Below are 24,351 nucleotides of genomic sequence, written 5' to 3'. Positions count from 1 at the left end.
ACGAATGTAATACCAAGTTTCACATTTTTGGCGTGAGGAAGAACATTTCTAAATTCCTCAATGTTGCTAAATAACAAATATTGCTACCTTCATTATTAGATAGTTGTAGACCCTATGAGTATTCAGTTTGATTTTTAAACTACGTTATTAGACGTACACTCTAAATAGATAATTATTTATCTAACTAATTTTATGCTAAAATAAATTTCAACTGACTAAAAAAAAAATCATTTTTTAAAAAATGTTTTAAGTAGTTTATCAGCTGCGGATTTTTTCAAAAGCTTTTCCAACTTTGTTTTTTAAGTTCAATGGAATAGTAACAATTTTGCTAAAATATATTTAAACTAAATAAAAAAAACATTTTTTTAGAAATTGTTGAAGTATTTTATTTGAGCTGCTTTTACGGTTTTTTTTTTCGATAGCTTTTCTAACTTTTGTACGTTCTTTGTTTTAAGTTCACTGGAATAATAACAATTTTCGCTTATATTATTTGAGTTTATTGGTTCCTTAATGGTTCTTAGCACGTTGTTGACATGTATGTGTGTGATTAAATAGATTGCGATTTTGTTTTCTATTATTGTATTATTAAACCGTAATACTACTTTATTTGTAGCGATGGTGCTAATCGAATACACCAAGTGTGAACATCCTATTATCAAATAGATAGCTAACAAAACAATACACTTAACAAATATTTACAATATTCCCACGATAGTTTCTCTACATTTTCACTGTGAATTTGTTGCAAAACAGTAACAGAAGTTGTTGTTTATTCATGAGGATGGTACTGACTGTGTCATTTGTATGCGTATTACAAGCTTTCAACGACTTTTTCTTGCAAAGTGGTGTCGAATTTCTCGGATTGCTGCAATACTTAACGGCGCAGAACCCAATTAGACTTGCCAATATCAAATGTAAATAGCTTAACAATCAATTTGGAATCAGTCAAGCGTTCATTTATTCGTATTAAGTACTCGTAACGAAAGGGATAATTAAATGAAATAGTGTTATTGAGTAATAGTAGATAGTCAAACATTGATGTATCTTATAATATTCTTTATCTCATGTTTACCTAAACTTGCATTTATTGTTTTTAGAATAATTATTGTATTATTATTATTATATTATAATAAATGTATTCATTAGTCTGTGCATACTAGGCAAAGTGTGTTCTTACAAATTAGTTGATTTCGTTTTGTCACGAGTGCCGTACGGATGTTTTGGGTGTATTTTTCCCAATCTTGAAAGCAGTATAATTGAACGCTCAGCTTTTTAAGAATTGTTGTTCCAAGGCGGTTGACTTATAGACCTCACCCAAACTGTTATTATATGTATACATTATACACAAAATCTTGTATATAATATTTCAATGAAGAGGTAAAACATAAATATAATCTAAACATTAATATAGCTTTTCTTTTATTTAAAGATATATTGTCTCCCTGAAAATTGTTTTTGTTGTTGTTGAATATGCCACTTGAATGTCAATAGTTATTCACTTGAACAAAATTAGATTTAAAAAAATGTATTTTGCTAATCAAATTTTAATTAAAAGTTTTTGGTTGAATTTAGCCGTTTATTTTGTCAATTTATAAGTGAAAACATTACTTTTTCAGGGTCTTTTTTTCTACGGAAGTGATTCACTGGGTTAAAACTACAAGATGGCCTATTCAAAGAGTCTGATTTAAATACGGTAATCTTCATGTTTCATGTTTTTGGAGGATAATACATCTTTTAATCATAAATATTTCAGTTTTAGACTATCAATCACACATACTCAAAATGTTTTTTGGAGGGGAAAAAGCTGTTCTTTCTTGCAGAGTACAAGGTCATAATTATTATATTCGCAAGGAGATTAATTAGTTACATTGAAACTAGTTGAAACATGAAACATGAACTGGTGCTTCATTATGAAGGATTTCGTTATTTAAAAAAACAATACAACTAATTTATAGTTAATAATAGTAACTACTGGGATGGTTTACTGTAAAGTTAATTAAATCAGACCAATGGTCAGATGTATAGATGAACTCCGTGATCTGGAGGTTATGGGTTCGAATCTCTTCTGAGAGATTTACTTACGAATTATGTATTAATTATTCTCAGTGTAGACCTACCGGTACTGAAAATAGTAAGTAAGTAAGTAATATTTGTTTCTTCTTTCAAATATAACGTTAACATTATTGACAAAGAAGTATTAAAATAAATTATTAATATTCCTTTGATTAAAAAAAAATTTAAAATATGCTAAACGGAAGAGGCCAGAGCACATGAAGTTCATAAACTGTATTTCTTCAATTGACACTTGTGACTTGCTTCATTCATTGACATTTGACCAATCATTAAGGGGGAACAACATCAGGATGTAGATTGTTTGTGGCGGAATAAAGAATCTGCCTAAACTATCAAACTTTCCAAAAACATGTGATGCGCAGATAAAAAAAGTGTGATGTGCACAAATTAATATGGTAGTGATTATGCCGAAATATGGTAGTAATATGACATCATCGTGTCCATATTATATGGACACGATGATGTCATATAACTACCATATTTGTGCACATCACACTTTTATGTTAAACTAGTTTGAACTAGTTTGAACTAGTTTGAACTAGTTAAACTAGTTTGATAGTGTAGACAGAACTTTAGTGTCGCACAGAAACCTACAGAAATACAAGCGCACGTCTACGGTAGAAACGATTATTTTGTTTATGGTTTTATTTTGCAGCATCATGGTCTAATTCATTTACAGAATGTATTTGACATACGACGACATGCTTTGATAAGTAGACACACAAATGACGGCTAGTGTCCACAGTAATTTTAGTAGCACACCATCACCTATTTATAGGTTTGTCTGATAGACAAATTATTCTTGTACAAGTAACAACAATCAAACGAAGGGAAATTACACTCATTGTATATAAATCTGGTAGGTTAGTGTAGAGACTATACAGTGAAGATTTCCGACTCTATGTTTGTTTTACTTGTGTTAGGCGAATTCACTCTTTATGTTAGGCCTTTGGTTCAACAGATTACTCAATTAAACATAATGTTAGGCCTAGTAGTACAATTCGATGTTTTGGACTGATTGATTTTATTTTATTTTAACCTTTTGGTTCTGTAAGCGGATTTAACAAGTTTTAACCTGTCGCAAAAAGATTATAAGCATAAGAATGTAAGTCCCTGATCTCCTGTTCGCTCGCCACTCATATCTCACTAACGGATCATATACCAGGTCTATATATATTTTATGAAATTAAATAAAAATTGAAAAATTTTGTATCGTACGGAATCGAATAGCAGATAATGTTTCTAATTTAATTGTCATCCTTTCTTAGGTTCATTGTGTAGCCACGTGACCTTTTACTGTAGAAGTATTGTGATGTAACTATCAGCATTCGATGCGGTCCAGTAAAACAATATTTAAGATAAAGAAATAAAGTAACCGTAAAGTAAAAACATCCTTTACTATTAGCATAATAGGGAGAAGCTGCTTTATTTTAGGTAGGCCTAGCTATCTATTCACATGTTTGGCTTCTCCCCCTTATTGACACGTCACTGCCTTTTTTTTTCTTGCCTGTGCCTTGTAACTGAACTTAATCAAATACAAATAAACGTGTATATTAATTACTTATACATTTATGTTAAGTCCGTAGACCTATCGTGAGAAACGAAAGAGTTAATCTTAACAGATCACCTAACATTAGATTGTATCCATTACGGATATAGTTACTAAATAATAGTTATGACTTATTATGATGAATATTTTGTCGTGATAAGATCTTTGTCATTAATTAGGATTTTCGAAATGATATTAACTATAAGAACTATTGGGAATAAAAGAAATACATAATCCCAGTTGATTAGGCCAAATAAAAAACGACGTTAGTTTCACGTCACGGGATTATAATTTTCTTTTTAGATTGAAGTTTTATACATGCGAATTCTTGAGTTAGGAGGTTTTATTACGTGCAATAAAAGAGTGCAATACTTCAGGACAATGATGGGCCATGGAGGTATAATGTATACATACATGGATGGACAAGCAGGGCTAAGGCAACCAAGGACAAGAAATAAGGAAAAGAGGTGGCAAATCCAGAATTTGACGGAGAGATGACCCGAGGAAATCAACAATTGGTTGATCTTTATAGCAAAAAGGAGAGAAACAATGGAGAGCTTTGGAGGAAGGATATGTCCTGCAGTGGACTGTCAAATCCTGAAGAAGCAGAACAAGAAAGAGTGGGGCGTGTCTATTCACAGTGACAGAATACTAGGTGTGCGATCTGAATTAACGTGACAGAGACGCGCATGCAACTACTACGCGAATAAGTCATTATGAATGACGCTTGTACTCAACAGCTTCGTTTAGGCGAATGACGGAAATAGAAAGCTCAATTTTAACACATGACGAGTTTACTTAAGTGCAAATAGATTAAAAATTAACGGCCATGATTAGTAATGCCTGCAGACAGATAACAACGCTGTCAATGCCATCATGACTACCGTACTCAAAATAAATGCTAAAATTAAGAATATAACATATGAGCATTTTGAAATGATTCGTATTTGCATATATAACGCCAATGAACACTTTAGTCTAAATCATTTAAAATAAGGTGAATGGTTATTCCTAATTAAATGATGTGATTTTTTTAAATTCAGCAATCTAAAGTACAAGGAACGGAATTTGTATAATAATAGTTAGAGGCAAATATCTAGGATGATAGATCAAAAAAACTTGTCGTAAATCTGAATTCTGCAATTTTTCACAGTTCAACGGTCCCCGAACGAACGGTTGTATGAAAGACTTTATCATTATCATCATCATACCTAGTTTAAACATTTTTTTGTTTTTATATCTATTATTAGAGGACCTATTTTTGCAGGAAAAGTTGAGAGATTGGCTTTGAAACAATAACAGTGACGTCACGGGTGTGGTGTTGCGCATTGTCAGAGAGCCATCATTGAAGTTTCTATACAAAGAAAATATATATTTTCAAGTTTTTGTTTTACTAATTGTACAAACAAAATCAGTGATGACAATTACTACCATAACTTGGGAGATACCCACTCTTTTTTAATAGGCAACTTGTGCAAACGCTGGGCCACCGGTTTAATGTCTTAAGATATAATGAAGACCAACTCCGGCTGGGTTTTCTGTCAATTCTTTTTAACGTTACATCATGGAGGTATACATCGATTCCTTCATGATTGAACTCAAAATGTTTTTAACTTACAATTATGACTAAATAATTGTGCGTAGGCGCGCCTCTATCAACTTATACGCGCGGGAAGCACGTCATCATTTACGGTTTGTTTCTTGGACAGCGTATGTTTGACACTTTACAGTGTATTTGATTGTTTGTAATACTATATACGTGTTTTCAGTGTTCTCCCTCATCGGTTTACGTGACAAATTTCCCAAGAGGTTACGTACTTCTCACCTTTTTGTTTGTGACCTGAATATATTGATTTCTAAGCGATATATGAATATAAATAAATTGATGTATTTCATTATTTTAATTTGATTTATTCTCTCCTCCAGCATCAAAAGCTCCGAGAAAGAAGAGGACTAGGGCATCATACAATACATAGTGAGGACCACTCGAGACACGTTCGCTTCCACAAGAGCGCGTTGTATAGGAAAGAACCAATTGACTTGTTTAACTATACTATAATGTGTATATACTATATAAATTTAAACAATTACAATACGATTTTTATAGATATTACCAGACGTAGTCTGGTCTGTCTGCGACCGTGAGGGTGCAAACATTGTAAATGCGGAACTAACCTCCCTCCCTCCTTTAACTAGCTGCTATTATATAGGTTCCACTGCAGAAAATTGCACCGTATATTATCTCTTATTAGCCCACCATGGTTTAGGCGGAGCTAAGAATTAAAAAATAGAGCTGCTAGAAAATCCCAGAAAATTGAAATCATTATTACTTGAAATTAGTACGAAATATTAATTCATTTCATGCAGGACTTCGACATCGGCATCTTTACAAAACGGTCTATTTTTGTCCCTAATTTTTATAACAAGGGTTTTTTTAAATTGAGGGCGCTAAACAAAAAATTACGAGATCGAAACAGTTTTAAGCCACAGAGAAAAACAGAAAGGTGTGCTCTCCCTGCCTCAGCCACTAAGGCCCTGCCACAGCCTTGGGGTCATTTCCACCACATCATCATCAGATGCATTGCTAGTGCTGCCTCATAATGTGTGGTGGAAAGGGGGACGTATAATTCTGTGAACAACCCCAAACACGTCAGTTGCTCGCATATCTTTACCTCTATTCCACCGACCTGCGTGAGAATCGAACCCACGATATCCGTGTTACTAACACGACGCTCAGTCGACGGAGCTAACTGGTCATCTAGGTTTTAACAAGGTTAATATGCCTATTTATGACAATGAATTACGTATAATGAAGCAAGACTATTTCCAGATGTTTAATCATGTAATTTGTGGCGTAATGGGAAATGCTCTGTCTTGAGTAGGCCTACTTTCAGCTATGTCTTCGGTTCAAATCTCTACATATCTTTTTTTTAAAGGAAAATAAATATCGTTTTCTTTTATTTTGGAAGTGAGATATATTTTTTCCCTCAAGATGATGTTCATGAATAGCCTGATGAAGCATAATGACGATGAATTACGTATAAATACGCGCGTATAAATAGGCTATTGTCAGCTGTTTAGTTTGTCATATACTTTTGTGGCGTAACGTAACATAACAACGCATGGCCGTCCCTGTACCAAAACTGTAGTGTTTAAAATAGAGCTGCAAGATCCCCGGAAATGATACATATATTTTGAAAGAAAATATATAAGAATCTTCAGTACGTAACCACCATACTTTAGGCTGAGCAAAGACAATTTTGAAAAATAGAGCTGCTAGGTTTCCGCTAATACTCTAAGCGCAAGTTGGGTTCGAAACTCTGTGGATTTAAAAAAAAAATTTTAGCTAATCGAAGAAAATTGTGAAAAAATAGAGCTGCTTGGTCCCCGGAAATTGCACTTATACTTTGAAATATGAAATGAAAATTCATGCGAAACATGAGGGTAATTAAACAGATCAACATTATAAAATATGAACTTATGGTGTATGAAGCAGAGTTTTTAAATAGGGAAAAAACCCACCTAACACTTTGAAGTCGCATCTGGGTGATTAGTGTAATTGTTTTATGAATTGTGCAAATATTAAACTTATTAATTAGGCTTTTGTGTGTGGTTCGCGCTGTTTGTATTTATTAATTTTGATCTGTTGAATTACCCTCATGTTTTTCGCATGGATTACTGTGTACAGGCATTGTATTCCTCACTGGCTCGCAATTTGGAAACACTCACGATGGCATATTTCAAAGTATAAGTGAAATTTCCGGGGACCAAGCAGTTCTATTTTTCACAATATTCAGCAGCTAGGAGGATAAGGGGGTGGTGGGGGTTCTGATGTGCGTGGTTACTAGCTAACACCTTTGGCCTCCATTGATTGAGTGTCAAACCCAACTCTAACATGAACAAATAAATCACAATACATTTTCGACTTTAAAAATAAACCCATTATGCAATAAAATTGTACGCTTGCGATAATCGAGAACTCCAACACTGGTTCTATACGGAAAACATGAAACTATATTGGAGACATACGATATACTACAGTTATGATATCGAGTCCGTTCTGAGAAGTTGATTATGCACTATCTGTTGATCAGTACCCATGAGTAAAGCCTACAACAAAAGAAACAGGACAGAACACTACACCCGATCCGCCGTTCATTTATTACACAGTTCTCATTATTATTTAAAATACTGTATTATAAACAAAATCACATACTAATATAGTACGTAATAGAAAAAAAAATCACATATCGTACTAATATAGTACGTAATAGAAAAACAAATCACATATCGTACTAATATAGTACGTAATAGAAAACAACTCAAAAGTTTAATCCAATAATCAAACAGAGTACTTTAATCTATAAAATAACACTATTTGGCAAATTGATAAATTTTATTGTTAAATTTTGATGAATTAAAAAAAATTATTTTGGCTAATTAAACGATAAGTAAACCAATAACTCACTTAATGAAATTTAGTTTACTTGCTTAACTACAGTATTATATTGCTTTATATTATTTTTCTTAAATATTATATTGTTATTATAAAATATATTATCTTACTGTTTAACTTAATGTTTAAATTATCCACAGCATTGTTATTTTTTTTCCGTTACTTGCTTTTGAATTTAAATTGACTTGAAAATAATAGATTCTGTATTTCAATTGAATAAAAATAATGACATCAATCAACAATCAACAATGATATCAATCAAGTTAAAAAAGTTTGTAATAATGGAAAATTCATGTTAAAGTGCCCTGAACTTGCAGCAACAAACACATACAAGTGTCCACATTGGAATACACTGAGATATGCAGATTTAAAAGGTGTTTTGATCAACGTTGCGTTTCTATACTCGATGGTTTGTAAACTGGGGCATCTGATGGAGCGAGTTTTTCTCGACCACGAAAAATATCAGCTGCCTTCTCAGCCATCATGGTAACAGGTGCATTCAGATTGCCAGTGGTCACATTTGGCATTATTGAGGCATCCACAATGTACAGGTTCTCCATTCCAAATACCTCAGTTCTTTTATTAACAACAGCCATTGGATCTTTTTCACTGCCCATTTTGGCAGAGCAAGACGGATGGTATGCAGTCTCTCCATGTTCTCTTACAAACGCATCTAGTTGTTCATCCGATTGCATATCTACCCCGGGTAAAATCTCTTTCCCACGATATGCTGCAAACGCATCTTGTTCAAAAATTTCTCGTGCAAGTTTGATGCATTCTCTCATTTCCCATCGATCGTTTTCTGTCGACAGATAATTTGGATCTATTAACGGATGGTCTTTAGGGTTTTTGGATTGGAGCGCGATTGTCCCGCGACTTTCTGGTCTTTGCGCTCCAACGTGTACTTGAAAAGAATGTTGTTCAGGATTTACCCGGCCATGATCTTTGACAGAGGATGGCAGGAAGTGGAACTGGATATCTGGATATTCTACACCAGCACGGCTTCGGATGAATGCAACCGCTTCTAGATGAGAAGTCGCTCCTAAACCAGTTTGGAGGAGAAACCACTGGAGGCCAATCTTAATCATGTTGTGAGGAAATTTCCACTGTGCTTTATAAAGGGAGACTGGCTGTGAGCAAGCCATCTGAACATAAACTTCTAAATGGTCTTGCAGGTTTTGTCCAACTCCTGGTAGATGGTTAACAACTGGAATGTCATGTTTCTTCAATTCATCTGCATTTCCCACTCCAGACAACATCAACAGCTGTGGCGTGTTTATCGACCCACAACTTAAAATAACTTTATCTGCTCGTACAGTTTTAATCTCCCCACCCTGTTTGTACTCCACACCAACAGCTTTAGTTCCGTCAAATAGAACCCTTGTCGTAAGTGTTTTACTAGTGACCTTTAAGTTTGACCTTTTCAGAGCAGGTCGCAAATACGCATTTGCTGTACTCCAACGAATGCCTTTGTGAATTGTAAAATCCATAAAATCAAATCCTTCGAATTGATATCCATTATAATCCTGAGTACGAGGGTACCCTGCTTGTTGCCCTGCCTCTAGAAAAACGTTAAATAGTGGATTATTTGTTTTACCGCGCGACACATTCAGCGGTCCGCTTCCCCCTCGATATTCACTTTCACCTGACTCATGGCACTGAGCTTTCTTAAAGTACGGCAAACAATCGGCGTAGGACCAACCTTCAGCTCCGGCCTTTTCCCAGCCATCGTAGTCTAAAGCATGACCTCTGACATAACACATTGCATTCAGGGACGATGACCCACCCCAGACTCTACCACGGGGTTGGTACATCTTTCTACTATTCATATGTGTTTGAGGGACAGTGTGGTAAAACCAGTTATACTTATCATCACACAGAGGGTAAACTAACGCAGCAGGCATGTGGATCTTCCAAGTGTAGTCTTTAGGCCCAGCCTCTAGCAACATGACATTGTTAGATTGATCTTCGGTTAGACGGTTCGCAAGAATACAACCTGCTGACCCTGCTCCTACAATCACGTGAGAGTATTCCTGAGAACGATTTGAAGTTGTTGAAAATGAACGAGCCGGCGTATTAAAAACGCCATGACGCTGTGGCTTATTTGGTAATTGAGAACTGCGGTTGAGGAACAGGCTTGTAAGACCTTGAATATCATCAATGACATAATCTGCAGATTTGTGCAAATCTTTCTTCGTTGAAACGCCACTCAGAACACCTATAACAGAAAGGAAAAATTTATTAAGTTGAATTAGTGAGTGGATGAGCAGTTAAGACAAGAACAGTAATCTATAGCTATAATATCGGCAAGGGTTAAAGGCTCACTCACTCACTTCATAGTTCTTGAGGTAGAACTTGAAATATTCTCAGATAAGGACTAAAAAACTATTAAGTCCAGTGTACAAAAAATGCTTGTGTGTGCACTTTAAAGAACCTGTACGGTACATCTTTTAAAACAAGTAGGGGATTACTCATGTGTCGTAGACAGATGAGAGAACGTGACGTGGCCCTTATTAGAGAAGAAGCATGTTCAAGAGTGTAAATTTTAAGTCCACAGCGCCATGAGCAATGATCGTTGGAATGGCGATATACAAATGGACGTTATCAATATAATTTTTCAAAAGATATTTTTCCTTTCATAATCTATTTGTACTGTATGTATAGAGTGTGTCAATCTTATTTATAAATTTAAATATTTCTAAAGTAAAATAAAATTGTTTCTTACCAACAATATTTCCGAGGCCAGCATTGATGCCAAAGTTGATGTCCGTCATTGTGTCTCCAACCATAACGGTCCTCTCTGGTTCCACGCCTAACTTCTCACAAATAGCAAAGGCAGCATCTGCATTAGGCTTGGGGAGCAGTCCAGGATCATCTGAACAAACAACCATGTCAACCAGATGTTCAACATCTATCACTTTGAGAGTGTTTATGGTCCCTGCTCTTGTATCTGCCGTACACACTGCTATTTTGATCTCTTGTTCCTTAATCTCGGTCATTAACTTGTTTACATCTCCGTGCGAGACTAACACATTTGCGTCTATTGTGCCCATCTCTTTGTAGCAATCTTCAACAATTTCTAAGCTACGATCGACGCTGATGCCTTCGTCTTGGAGAAGCTGGCAGAGTTGTCTTTTGATGATCTGTGACGTACTTTCCGCCAAAAGACCTGGCAGGAGTCTGTCCTCTTTTGGATCATAACTTAGCAAATGATGTATTTTTTCTTCCAGATTAAGGCCTGTTTTCTTTATAAATCTAGAACACCAGAAATAAACATTATAATATGAACTGTACATTTAAAATAAAAGTTAAATTGAGGAAGGAAAAATGGAAGTGCAAGAAAAGAAATTTTCATTCTCCAAAATAACAAGTTCAAAAAATAATAAATCAAATGCTTTAATATCTTGTTTCTTTCAATTTATCTGAAATAGGAGACAATGCTAAAATAAACTATCAAAAAAATATATGAAAGCAAAACATCTGTATTTATGCATTAAAATGTAATATTGATATTTGATGATGAATATTAAATAATTTCAGTCTGACAGAAATTATTAAATGCACATGTGTTTGTTTTAAGAAATTAAATATTAATGAAAATAAATAATAATTAGCATTATCTCAATAAATAAACAATTATAATTGTGTGTCAGTAAGGTGGGTTATAAATGCTTTTGAATTTGTAAAGCGCAGTTGATTTTTTGAATGAGGGGTGCTTATTTTATGTCATTGGAAACCTCTCCAAACTCTGAAAATGAACAATTATAATTACAACTGAAACCCCAACAACTCTTGTAGTCAGATGTTCTAGTGAATGTATAGAGATATGGGTCTTGGGTGGATAATTGAGCAACTTCATTTCCATTGAAATACTCAAGTGTAGCACAGAGTCTCGACAAAAGCCTCTCCTAATCAAATCCTACTGTCTGGCTTGTCAACCCTGTTTTTTACTAAAGGTAAGATAAGATAAAAATAAGATATAAACACACAGTACCTGTCTGTTGTGTCTTTGACCCATGGTGTCCAGATAGAGTGACAACAGATGAGAGTGCCATCCTTGTCAAATATGATCAGTTTTGGTTTTTTTTGGTTAGGCTGCCTTGTACTCAGACATCTGATAGCAGTCTGTTGAAGTAGCAGACGACATCTTGACCTATGACTTGACCTTAGGCTGGGTAAACATGTTGCTTTTAGACCTTTGACAGAAATATATTAATATTTAACAATTATTTTAAAATCATTGAAAACAAGTGTAAACTTTCTAAAGGTTACATTCATATCAATACAAATGTGCATTGTCATTGTATATTTTAAGTGTAATCACACTCTTGCAGTAACAATATGCCAACATTAGATTATAAAAGATTACTTTTTTATTTGTCACGGTTTACATGATCAGGACATTAGTGCAAATCATTAGTTTGATTAAAATCAGCAAACGAGACTCATGGGGCTGGCCACGCCTTGCAATTTGCGCTTAATACAATGTACAGTAAGAAATATGCTTGGCCTAGACCTACCCAGGAATATAGATTTCCAGGGAATCAATAAAATAATTAGGACAATTTTTTGGTGTCCTTCCTTACTGAACAATAATACAATACACTAAAAATTCTGTTTAAAAAAGCCTAACTTTTTATTTTTGATTTATTCTTGAAAAATGTCTAATTGGGATATATATATATAAATGTAGTTTATTTACTATAATTAAACATTTTATAATAAACACAGAATCAATTTGTTTAATAAATATACAGCATGGAGTACTCCATGATATACAGTAAATAATATCTTAATAAAGTAGTTCATATAGAGTACTGTAGTTCTTTAATCATCATTGAGACGGTGTCCAAACATAAAATTATATGGTGTTTAGTGCTACAGTAGTAGTATAGCTTAGTAAATTAGTCAATCAAATTAAATGAACTAGAAATAAGACTTTAAGGCAACAGTGTAATTATGCTGGCTGAAGATTATAAGGACTTTTCCATTTGGAATCTGAGCAGTTCACAGATGAATGTTTGAATGTCATACAGTCGACATAGTGGACATGCAAATCAAAATTTTTGGTTTGGATAATAAACAAGCTCACATTTACAGACTTAGTGTCATAGTAGCACTTAGCAAAAACTTGATATACTGTATGCTTTTATTACAAGTCACTGACCGGGGTGTTAAAAAAACTCCACTCCACTTTCTATAAGACTTTGTTTACAGTATGTAAGTCTTGTGTTCATTATACCTTTTTTATCTTTATCTAGTTCTTGTGTTCATTATATATATACAGTATATTTTAAAACAAGATTCCAAACTTTAAGACAGTGAATTAATAGCTTATGGTTATCCTTGACAATTTGCATAAATATAAAAGAAATGAACTAAAAGGTATTGTTGTAAGAGGCTTCCACTAATCTTTTGTTCAAACATACAGAATTCATCATAACACTGTAGGTCTGAACTGGAAGATAATGTACACTAATACTCTGTCTACACTATCAAACTTTATGTGAAAAACATGTGATGTGCCCATATATGGACATGATAATGTCAAATCACTCCCATATTTGAGTATATCACTACCATATTTGGGCACATCACAGTTTTTTTTTGTTAAACTAGTTTGATAGTGTAGACATAGTATTAGAGTGTTGTAGCTGAAATAATGAATTTATGCATGACCCTAATTAGCCATCAGTATCTTGAACAGGATGCACTTGACTTACAGACCATGGCCCTTTGACTTAACAGGAAACAGAGAATCCTCTACGTTCATCTCAAAAAAGATTATTATTAATATGAGAGTACCTTTCACTCAGTCCACCATAGAAAAATAAGAAATCTACGATCTGAGAATGTTTCCAATCCCTGGGATTTTTTCTATTGTTGCCAGAATATTCCTCAAACGCAATAAATAAATCAAACACTTTAACTCAACAACAAAAAACTAATGCAATCTCACACAGGTTAATATTTTATATACAAGACTCAATGTTACATGTTGTGAGTGTGTGTTTATTTTTTATTATGAAAAAAGATTTTAAAACAATTTTACCTGCTTTGCTAGCCTTCGTTAGGACCCGTAACATCTTTTATAAATATGTAATGAGTGGTAAATCTAAAAAACAATAAATAATAGGCTAGTAATACTAATATTAGGCTTACAAATGATGTTTTAGGTGGAGGGACGGAAATCTAGTTTGGCACACACACACCTTAATACTACTAGCTAGGCCTACAGTATAATAGGCCTTCTTAGCTAGGCCGAGCCTCTTCTCGAGCTAGGTATAGGCCTAGGTAGTCTAAAACTCCATACATATTAAATAAAAAGAGGTTAGGGGCCTAAGCTAGCTAGGACTAGCCAGCTAGCCTACTAGGGCCAGGCCTAGGCCTAGCCTACTAGGCTAGGCCTCCTAGTAGGCCTAGGCCGGCTACCTAGACCAACTTTCTTGACTAACTAAACTGTAGCTAGACCTACTCCTAGGCTATATCTAAGAGTGGTTGATCAGAAAAGCTTCAAGCATTTCAGACACTTTACCCCAGCAAACGATTTTTTAAGAATAATTATTTGTTACCAGGTACCACCATCAACCAATCCACCAAGTTGTGTTTTACGTACCTCGTAGAAGGACCATTCAATAGTCCACGGCGGCCGGTGACATTTGGATACGGTTGATTGGTTTTGAGGTTTTTTTCACGGCTGATTGATTTTGTACAAGAAATTCTTACATAGCGCCCTCTACAGTATTATGTTTCAAGAAGAAACAAGACACACATGTTCGGTCGTGTTTTTGGTTAAAAATGCAGGTTTCAAATGCAAATGATGTTAAAATTTACAATCTTAGTGTTGGTAAATCTTTACCAGAGGTATTTAAAAGCCTGTATATTTTAATTAAATACTAATACACAAGAAATCGACTGGGCCTGCCTAGTCTAGCCTAGTAGTAGTAGTAGTACTCTAGCTAGGAGGCCTAGCTAGCTAGCTAGTTAGGCTAGGCCAGGCCCTGATACTAGTACAGTATTAGGCCTAGCCTAGTAGTAGTAGAGTAGAGAGGGCCAGGCCCACTACACTACCTATTTTGGTTATCAGACGATCTGGACCACTTCACGGATGATCGGGCCCAGACGATCAGGCCCACTTCATTCAAGATGATCGGGCCCAAAACATTCTTGGAAAATTTTAAAAGATAACTATGCGAATAGTGAATACAAACTACACAATAACAACAATCAAAATCAATCACATTTATTCATAAATCGAAAGTATTGGTAAGAAATTCTTAAAAGCAGTAGTCTTAAGACTTAATTAGGGGAAAATTATGATAGAATCAGAAAAAATCTAATTAACCTTTTTAATTAAAATCTTGATTACGCAAGAAAAGCACGACACTAGCACTAGGAATGAAAAATGATGATGGCACATTATTTTATATAACACAAAAGACTATCGGGCCCAATGCTAAGACGATCGGGACCAACTGGTAAGACTATCGGGCCCAACGTGGTTCTGAAAACACTGGACGATCGGGCCCAACTGGTATGACGATCGTCCGTGGTCCCGATCGTCTGTTCCCCCTATCCTAGCCTAGCTAGGCCTAGTAATTACTGTAGGTAGTACGCTAGCTAGATAGTAGTACTTTACTTACTACAGCTGAATGCTGGACGATTCGGCCCAAAGCTTTTTTTAAGGAGTTTGGAACTAGGCCTAAATCATGTAGGCCTAGGCTGGCCTAGGAGGCCTATAAATGTATGTATACCGTAATCTAAATAAAATGTTAAATAATTATTTCGGACTGCCAAGTTACAAGCAAGCAAGTGACACATATTATTTAATTATTAAATATGACTCTGTGACTATAAATTGTATGTAATTTTTGAACATTTTTTTTAGTGGCTTTCAGATAGAAAGAAAAGGGCTCTCCTGAAATCTGATGGAGGTGAGTAAATGCACCAAGTTCCTAAATTCAGAAGTATTACAAATAAAATGTAAACCCCTGCTGTGTCACAATTAAAAACTAAATCTAAAGAGTGGTATTTGTTATGGTATAAGCTGCTCTATACACACACACACTAAAAATTGTCCACAAGAAATCAAATGAAATGGTCATCGATCAATTTTTTCATGTGAATGAAATATGGCCTAAAGCTTGCTTCCCACTTGGATGCAACACAAGGACGTAAGCACGACATACGTAATTTGACCAATCACGACATGGTCATTTGTGAATGGTCAACTCACTTGCATTGTGTCTATACCATTGCATTGCATCAAAGTGGGATAAAAGCTTTAAAGATATAATTCATGAATTTCTTTAACATTCTTTTAAATTGACACAACAAGAACATTCAGATGGTTTTATTAATCATTAAATTTTATATTTAGATATTAGAAAACGCATTGAGTTAATACAAGACTTTACTATGCCTACCGTAAGTACAGGTATACAGATGACGCCGGATGGCCAGTACGTACTTGTAACTGGAACGTATAAGCCACGTGTGCGGTGCTACGACATGTCACAACTCTCCATGAAATTTGAACGTTGTATGGACGCAGAAGGTAGCGTCTAATTCTCAATAATGTTTTGTTAAATTTATTTTTGTATAATTTACGTTCTAAAGCTCTGTCTACACTATCAAACTAGTTTGACATAAAAATATTTATTTAAATATGGTAGTGATATGCCCAAATATGGTGGTGATATGACATCATCATGTCTATATATGGGCATATCATATCTTATCTTTTTTGTTTTTACTGATGATTTTTAGAAAAGATCATTTTGTTTGCTACATCATTGTATTTCATTTATTAAAATAATATTATTTTTAATATATAGTGATCAAGTTTGTTACTTTGTCTGAAGATTACTCAAAGGTAAAGATAGTTTCAAGTTTATTTAGGTCCAGATTGATTTTATTTATTTTATTATAATATTGTGATTTTTGTTAATCCTATCCAATTTGTTAACATTTCTCTTCAACTAGATGGTTTTTCTACAGTGCAATCGTTGCGTAGAATTTCACGCACGTTATGGCAAATATCATCAACTACGAATACCAAAGTTTGGACGAGATATGGTGTACCACAAACCGTCTTGTGATCTGTTTCTTGTTGGAGCGAGGTAAGATTTTATGAATATTCATTAAACATTTTTAATAAGATTTTCTCATTGGTGTATTCAATTGTTGCTTATTTTACTACAGTAGAAATGTGATCATAACATATATATATGTAGTATTATAAATGAAAAGATGAAGATTTGATGTTACATTTAAATGTGATTAAATTTTTGTATTTTAAATGGATTATTACTATTTATTATTTCTGTCGTTTGCATTCGGGATGAATAAAAAATTTAATTGAATATGTTGAAATATGCAATCATATTGCAATATCTTATACACATGTATTATGCTTTATAATTATTTACATATTCTTTTATTTATGTGATTAGCTCAGAAATTTTCAGAATTAACCTAGAGCAAGGTCGTTTTTTAAGTTCATGGGTCACAGAAGCAAGGTGAGTTAAAATGAAAGGAAGGTGACCGTAATTCCACATTAAATCAACCCAAAATGTTTCTCAATATCTCAGGATTTTGTTCACATTTTGGAATTTTTTATAAGCTACTGAAGTTCTATATTTATTTCTGGACATTTTACATAGTACAGTAGATACTCAAAATAATTTGACATAGAATTACTTTATGGGTTTAAAGGTTTTAATTATAGCATTGAACATATTGTTAATCTACTTTATTTTCCAGCTTTTTAAACATGATGTGTAAATATCATAATAAAATATAAATTGCATATAAGCAACAACAAATAAAGTAGGGCCTACCAGCACTTGAAAAAAATTTGAAAGTTGTATTGCTATCCATTTGTTTTACCCTTTTGTCAGTGGGATAAACGCTTGTGAAGTCAATCCAGCCCACCATCTATTGGCAGTTGGTACAGCTGAAGGACGAGTTGAATGCTGGGATCCTAGGGTCAGAGGTCGTGTTGGTATTCTAGACTGTGCCCTCAGCAGTGTTACAGAATCTGATTCTGAGTAGGTGTTTTAATTTAGATGTTATTTTATAGCTCTTTCTACACTATCAAAATAGTTTGAAAAAAAGTGTGATGTGCCCAAATATGGTAGTGATATGCCCAAATGTGGTAATGATATGACATCAGTATGTCCATAATGTATATGGGAACATCACATTTTTTTGTCACATAAAGTTTGATAGTGTAGACAGAGCTTAAGTTTTGATTACAGATTACTTTAATGTTCAATGCTATGTCTGGCCAATACTAATTTTAATGTTAAATTTGTAATGTTCTAGTGTTCATCGGATACCCTCAGTTACATGTCTCAAGTTCCAAGATGGCTTGCACATGGCAGTGGGTACAAGCACTGGGCAAGTATTAATGTATGACATAAGGGCAACTAAACCGCTGTACATCAAGGACCATCAATATGGGCTACCAATCAAATCCATAACCTTCCAAGACTCTATGGAGTTGGTGCTATCAGCTGATAAGAAGGTCGTCAAAATGTGGAATCGTAACACGGTAATTGTCTTTGTCAAATTTGCCACAATGATCTATGCCCCAAAAGCTCGGACGCGTTCGAATTTGAGGGGAAAAGGTCATAGGTCAAGGTCACAACTAACAAAAAACTATTTTACTGCCTAGAGACCACATTTTTTTCCGATTCTCACCAAACTTAGCTACAATGATCAATGACTCACCATATAATTGTGGTTAAACTTTGAAGGGTCGGTGTCAAAGAAAAAGGTCCACAAAAAAAAGAAATAAATTAATAATAATAAAAAAAAACTCAGCGGGACTTGAACTGTGAGAGGCTGGATACATAACCATTACACCAAACTCTCATCCACAACTTTTTAGTGTGCAGTTAGCTTATTTACACTTAGAACTAATAAAATATATATATATATATATATATATTTTTTGGGGACATTTTATGTAAGGGAATTTTATAGTAGGCGGAGGTGGGTACTCTCGGAGTACCCTCTAGTTTAGCAATGTATTAATTAAAAACCAGACAGACAATTACAATCTGAAAATTTGAATTTTAAAAATTATCGTACCTTACCAAAATCAGAAGGAAAACAAACCTAATGACCACTCGGACATTGAATGTACAACCACTGTGTATATGTAAACCTCTGTCTACACTATCAAACAAAAAATGTGTGATGTGCCCAAATATGGTAGTGATATGACATCATGTCCATATAAGAATATCACATTTTTTTGTCACATAAGGTTTGATAGTGTAGATAGAGCTTAAGAATGAATAATATTATTATTGAAAATTCTATTCTAAAACCACACTTCTGCTCTTTGACATGTTGCATTGATGCTTCAATACCATATTGAGAACACTTTCTACAATAAACTACTACTTATAAATAACCGTATATTATTTTGTTTGTTGCAGGGTAAACCATTCACATCTATAGAAACAGAGAATGACATTAATGACATGTGTTTGGTCCCCAACTCTGGATTAGTTTTGATGGCCAATGAGGCCCCAACCATGCTTACGTACTTTGTACCAGTAAGAACAATTATTTCTGATTATTATATAAATAGTAATTTTCAAAACCAAACTCCATAAAAAACTGGAAACTCTCATTTTGATTTTTTTTCATAGAAGTGCTGTCAATTTTTATTTGCGTTTTTTTTTTTTTAGCATTCAAAATCATGTTTTGTTTGTTCTTGTTTACTTTAGTCTCTTGGCCCAGCCCCTCGGTGGTGTTCCTTCCTCGATAATCTAACGGAAGAACTTGAAGAAACCACAATGAACACAGTTTATGATGATTACAAGTTTGTGACCCGCAATGATCTTGACAGTTTAGGTAAGATGGCGTCATTTTAAGAGGGAGATATAGTTTCCCTCACTCCTAAAATACAGTCTCACATATAAAGTGGGGTAAATTTTGACAACAAAATTTCTTTTTGATAAATTAAACTTATAATATGCAGGGAATTTAGCAAGATAAGTGCCCTCAATGTTTTGTTTTGATTTTATACCCATACTCTTTGGCTTTACCCTCTATTACAGCTTTTAATGAAGCAATGTATTTATATAGCAGTTGGCATCATATGTAAAGATGTATAACTTGTTTCTTTGTTGTAGGCTTGTCAAATCTCATTGGTTCTAACCTCTTACGTGCATACATGCACGGTTACTTTATGGATATTCGATTATATCACAAGGCACGTGCAATAGCTGATCCGTTCGCTTACGAGGAATATAGACGTAACAAGATACGTGCAAAGATCGACGAGGCACGCAAGAACAGAGTGAGAATAAACGTGAGTTAAGGTTTTTTTAGTTTCTAGATTTTTGGTAATCATAAAATGAAAAACTGATAAAGGTTGCGAATTTAAGGGGAGGTCTGACTTGTCTATATTTAATAGTATAATTGCTAATCTGAGGAGAGCTCCGACATGTATGAATTTAATGTGAAAGTTGAAAATTATGAACTTTTATATTTTTTTAATTAATATAATTTAATTATGATGTTTTGGTCTATAATTTGTTAATTTTTTGTGTTAATTTTCAGAAATTACCAAAAGTGAATCGTGACCTTGCAGCAAAGATTTTAGAACAAGAAGAAATTATTCCAAATAATAAGAAAGCCAAGGCAAAGGTAGGTATTTTATTGGTTTTCAAGTATTTAATGCTACTAATGTGTGTACAGTATATTACAAATAGCAAGTTTTACCTGTGTTGAATATGATGGCTTATGTTTAAGCAATTTGAAAAAAGAAAAGGCTTTAGATTAAACTTTGATAAATAAGCGTTGGTTGATCATTTGCAGTATTTGTTTTTCTTTCAGTTTTATTTCATCTCTCTTTTTAGAATATATATATATAAGGGCTAGTGTTGCCCGAAAGCTCTGCTAACTGTTCTGCCTGTTTACTTTTTGATTTAGCTTTTCGCTTTTTTTTTTTTGTATCTCCATTGAGATCCAGCCACTGATACCCACAGCATTGTCATTTTTTTCAGTAATTTGCCTTTGGATTTATATATATATAATAAGATATAATTTAAATGGAAAGAATAACCAAAATAGAGCAAAACTCACACATAGTTTTGCCACCTTTTTACAATGAAAATTAAAAGTAAAATTTACAAACATAATGTTTTTGTACATTTGCAGGTTGACGCACAGAAGAATCTCCTCACAGACGATCGTTTCTCCGCAATGTTTAAAGATTCAAACTTCCAAGTTGACAAAGAAAGCGAAGAATTCAGGCTTCTTAATCCGTTGCTGGCGCATCAAGATAAACAACGAATAAAGAAAGCTCGCAAAATGGAATTGGAACAACAATTTCAAGAAGTACAATCACAGGTATGTTGTAGGAGTACATCATGATGCTCTCTGTGTACACTATCAAACTAGTTTGACAAAAATAGTGTGATGTACCCCAAATATTGTAATGATATGACATCATCATGTCCATATAAGGGCACATCACATGTTTTTGTCACATCAAGTATGATAGTGTTGTCAGAGCTGATAAACTGTGTAAAAAAACATTGCCTTAAATGTATTAAAAACAATTCAAAATTGATTTGAGTGTCTTGTGAATAAAATGGTAATTTGAATGTGTTATGATAATATATACCATAATATATTGATTGTCATACAGTTTTTAAAAATTTATTTGCAAAAAGTTTTTGACTGATATAGTTTAAAATTAAACCTTCATTCACGTACACATATTCACGTACTTCATTTCACGTTCATAAAAAAATGGAAGTCTTATTGCTAGAGGTATTGCGTTTATAATAATAACAATAATAATAATTTCCAGTCATGAAAAATAAGCAGAAGTAAGAATAGGCTAATGCAGATTCTACACTCACTCCATGAAATAGAATTTAAAAATCATCAATATAATAATAATAATATCCTGGATTTATACAGCGCCTAATGTTGTGAAACCTCTAAGCGCTGAACATTATTACCCCAGTCATTTTTTTGGATCAAACACGTATGGAAACATACTCCCATAATGCAACTAGTAATCAGCGCAAAGTTGTATATATATTGTTATAACAAGTTGTATTCTAATTTAGATAGTATGTTCTTTCTTTCAGGAACAAGAAGGTCGTCCAAGTGACGAGGAGGATGATTACGAAGATTCAAGTTCTGATGACGACGATCGCAGTTGGCAACAAGAAGTCAGAAAACAACATAAATTAATTCAGATGGAAAGGAAAATGGCGGCCAAAGACAAATCAGAACCAAAATTTTATGAAATCAAACAAGGAGAAGAATTCCAAGCAAAAGGCGTCGACAGACAGAGAAAACTAAAGGCAAAGTAGGTGGAATTGATATTTTAAATGTTGGTAACGTTCAAAACAAGAGTGTTAGATTTTGAAGTTGCTTTCATTAGATGTTGATATTATTTACTTTTAAGCTCTGTCTACAAACACTATCAAACTAATTTGACAAAAAAAGTGTGATGTTCCCAAATATGGTAGTAATATACCCAAATATGGTAGTGATATACCCAAATATGGTAGTGATATGACATCATCATGTCCATATATGGGCACATATTTTTGTCAAATAAAGTTTGACAGTGTAGACAGAGCTTTATGTGTGCGATATCAGTTTTATTATCACAGAACTGATTTTAAAAGTGGATCAGAGATATAAACAGTACATTATGTAACATATTGGCTATTGCAGTACATTTATTTTAACCTATAGTGTATTATACAAAGATAACAACAGTGTTCAAATATTGAGATGACATTTTATTTTACATACCATAGCTTGACAGATATACTAGTTAAATTGAATTAAATTTATTTGATAAAATTAATTGTGTGCTATGTACAATTACAGAACAAGTCTTGCTGAGAGAATAGAAGAAGAAAAACGACAAGGTGTGGTTGTTTCAACAGGCAATGCTCTAGGCACTAAGCAGGTCACCTTTCATTTAAAAAAGGTAAATTATATGAATGAATATTATATATCATATAGATAGAATTATGGATTTATGAGATTTATGGAGCAGGACACCAGAATGAATGACAACAGAGAGACAAAACTCATCGTGCGAGAAACTCTTGTGGAACTAAAGTTCTGTCTACACTATCAACTAGTTTGACAAAAAAGAGTGATATTCCCAAACAGGGTAATGATATGCTTAAATATGATATGACATCACCATGTCCATATATGGGCACACACATTTTTTTTTCACATAAAGTTTGATAGTGTTAGACAGTGTCTGTTTTTCGAAAGTTTCTCTATTTTTCTATTTTCACTTTTTCAGAAAGTAAATAAACAACATAGACTGGATTCGGAAGCCCATCATGCTGAAAGGAGGAAAATAAGGCGGTCAGCGAGTGGACTCGTAAAAAAAAGAGGAGGCAAACGAAGCGGAACAGGATGAATGTCCAAATATGGTGATGGGAATCAGAAGAAATGTGGCCATAGATGAGTGGATAAACCTGCTGATGGCCATACAGCCATACTTACATATGTATGAATGCGATTCGGTCTAGGCTGTGCACAATGCTGACTTCACATTGATGAGAAGACATGTCAATAAAAGCAAAATGTGTATAAGAAAGTGATCAGGTTTAGTTCTAACCATAGAAATATCAGATTGTAAATGGCTTGGACGCTGCTCTGTGTAAACATGCCTTAAGCTCTGCTCTGTCCACACTATCAAACTTCAAATGTGATGTGCCCAAATATGGTAGTAATATGCCAAAATATGGTAGTGATATGACATCATCATGTCAATATATGAGCACATCTCATTTTTTTGTCGCATAAAGTTTGCTTTATGCAATGAACTGGAATATAACTGGACACATACTCTGTGCTACTTTTAAAGTAAAAACTAACCTTACCAGATTATAGGTGCTTTTTATGCAAAGAATTCACAAACTGTGATTTGTAGGTTAGGGTGGTTGCTATATTTAGTTACGTCAAATATTCCAGGCATAATTTTAATACGGTGTTTTTATTAATTTAACAATAATTGATGAATTTTATTCTAATATTTTTATATACAGTTGTATACTAATATTATGTAATATGTATAGAGAGTTCATTGAATTTGTTTGCTGCTGTCAACATACATGAACCATTAGTGCATGAAACTAAAGCGTATCCTTGTCATTTGATTGGTTAATTTCATTTCACATGTCATGCATTAATTTCTTCCATTTCAACAAACGAATCTGTTTTTTTGTTTAAAAAAATAACCGTGGAGAAT

General features: G+C 33.8%; 2 protein-coding genes across 2 annotated transcripts; one reads left to right on the top strand and one right to left on the bottom strand.

Moving 5' to 3' along the window:
- Positions 1-8,008: 8,008 nt before the first annotated feature.
- Positions 8,009-14,682, bottom strand: LOC140062717 (choline dehydrogenase, mitochondrial-like). Its single transcript, XM_072109036.1, has 5 exons — positions 14,614-14,682; positions 14,131-14,193; positions 12,073-12,274; positions 10,804-11,333; positions 8,009-10,296 (listed from the first exon to the last, which is right to left on the bottom strand). Exons 2-5 carry the CDS (start codon positions 14,162-14,164, stop codon positions 8,462-8,464), a joined length of 2,601 nt encoding a protein of 866 aa, XP_071965137.1. The 5' UTR covers positions 14,165-14,193; positions 14,614-14,682; the 3' UTR covers positions 8,009-8,461.
- Positions 14,683-14,792: 110 nt separating this feature from the next.
- On the top strand, positions 14,793-24,315 carry LOC140062718 (nucleolar protein 10-like). The gene is made up of 16 exons (XM_072109037.1): positions 14,793-14,942; positions 15,967-16,012; positions 16,459-16,635; positions 16,916-16,953; positions 17,064-17,200; positions 17,534-17,599; positions 17,981-18,130; positions 18,408-18,636; positions 19,532-19,651; positions 19,826-19,952; positions 20,234-20,412; positions 20,664-20,750; positions 21,264-21,455; positions 22,208-22,431; positions 22,965-23,067; positions 23,398-24,315. The coding sequence occupies exons 1-16, from the start codon at positions 14,877-14,879 to the stop codon at positions 23,515-23,517; spliced, it is 2,061 nt and encodes a 686-aa protein (XP_071965138.1). The 5' UTR covers positions 14,793-14,876; the 3' UTR covers positions 23,518-24,315.
- The last annotated feature ends 36 nt before the right edge of the window (positions 24,316-24,351 follow it).

Source organism: Antedon mediterranea, chromosome 11 (genome assembly GCF_964355755.1).
Source record: "Antedon mediterranea chromosome 11, ecAntMedi1.1, whole genome shotgun sequence".
In the NCBI taxonomy this organism is placed as follows: domain Eukaryota; kingdom Metazoa; phylum Echinodermata; class Crinoidea; order Comatulida; family Antedonidae; genus Antedon; species Antedon mediterranea.
This window is presented reverse-complemented; position numbering and strand designations above follow the sequence as displayed.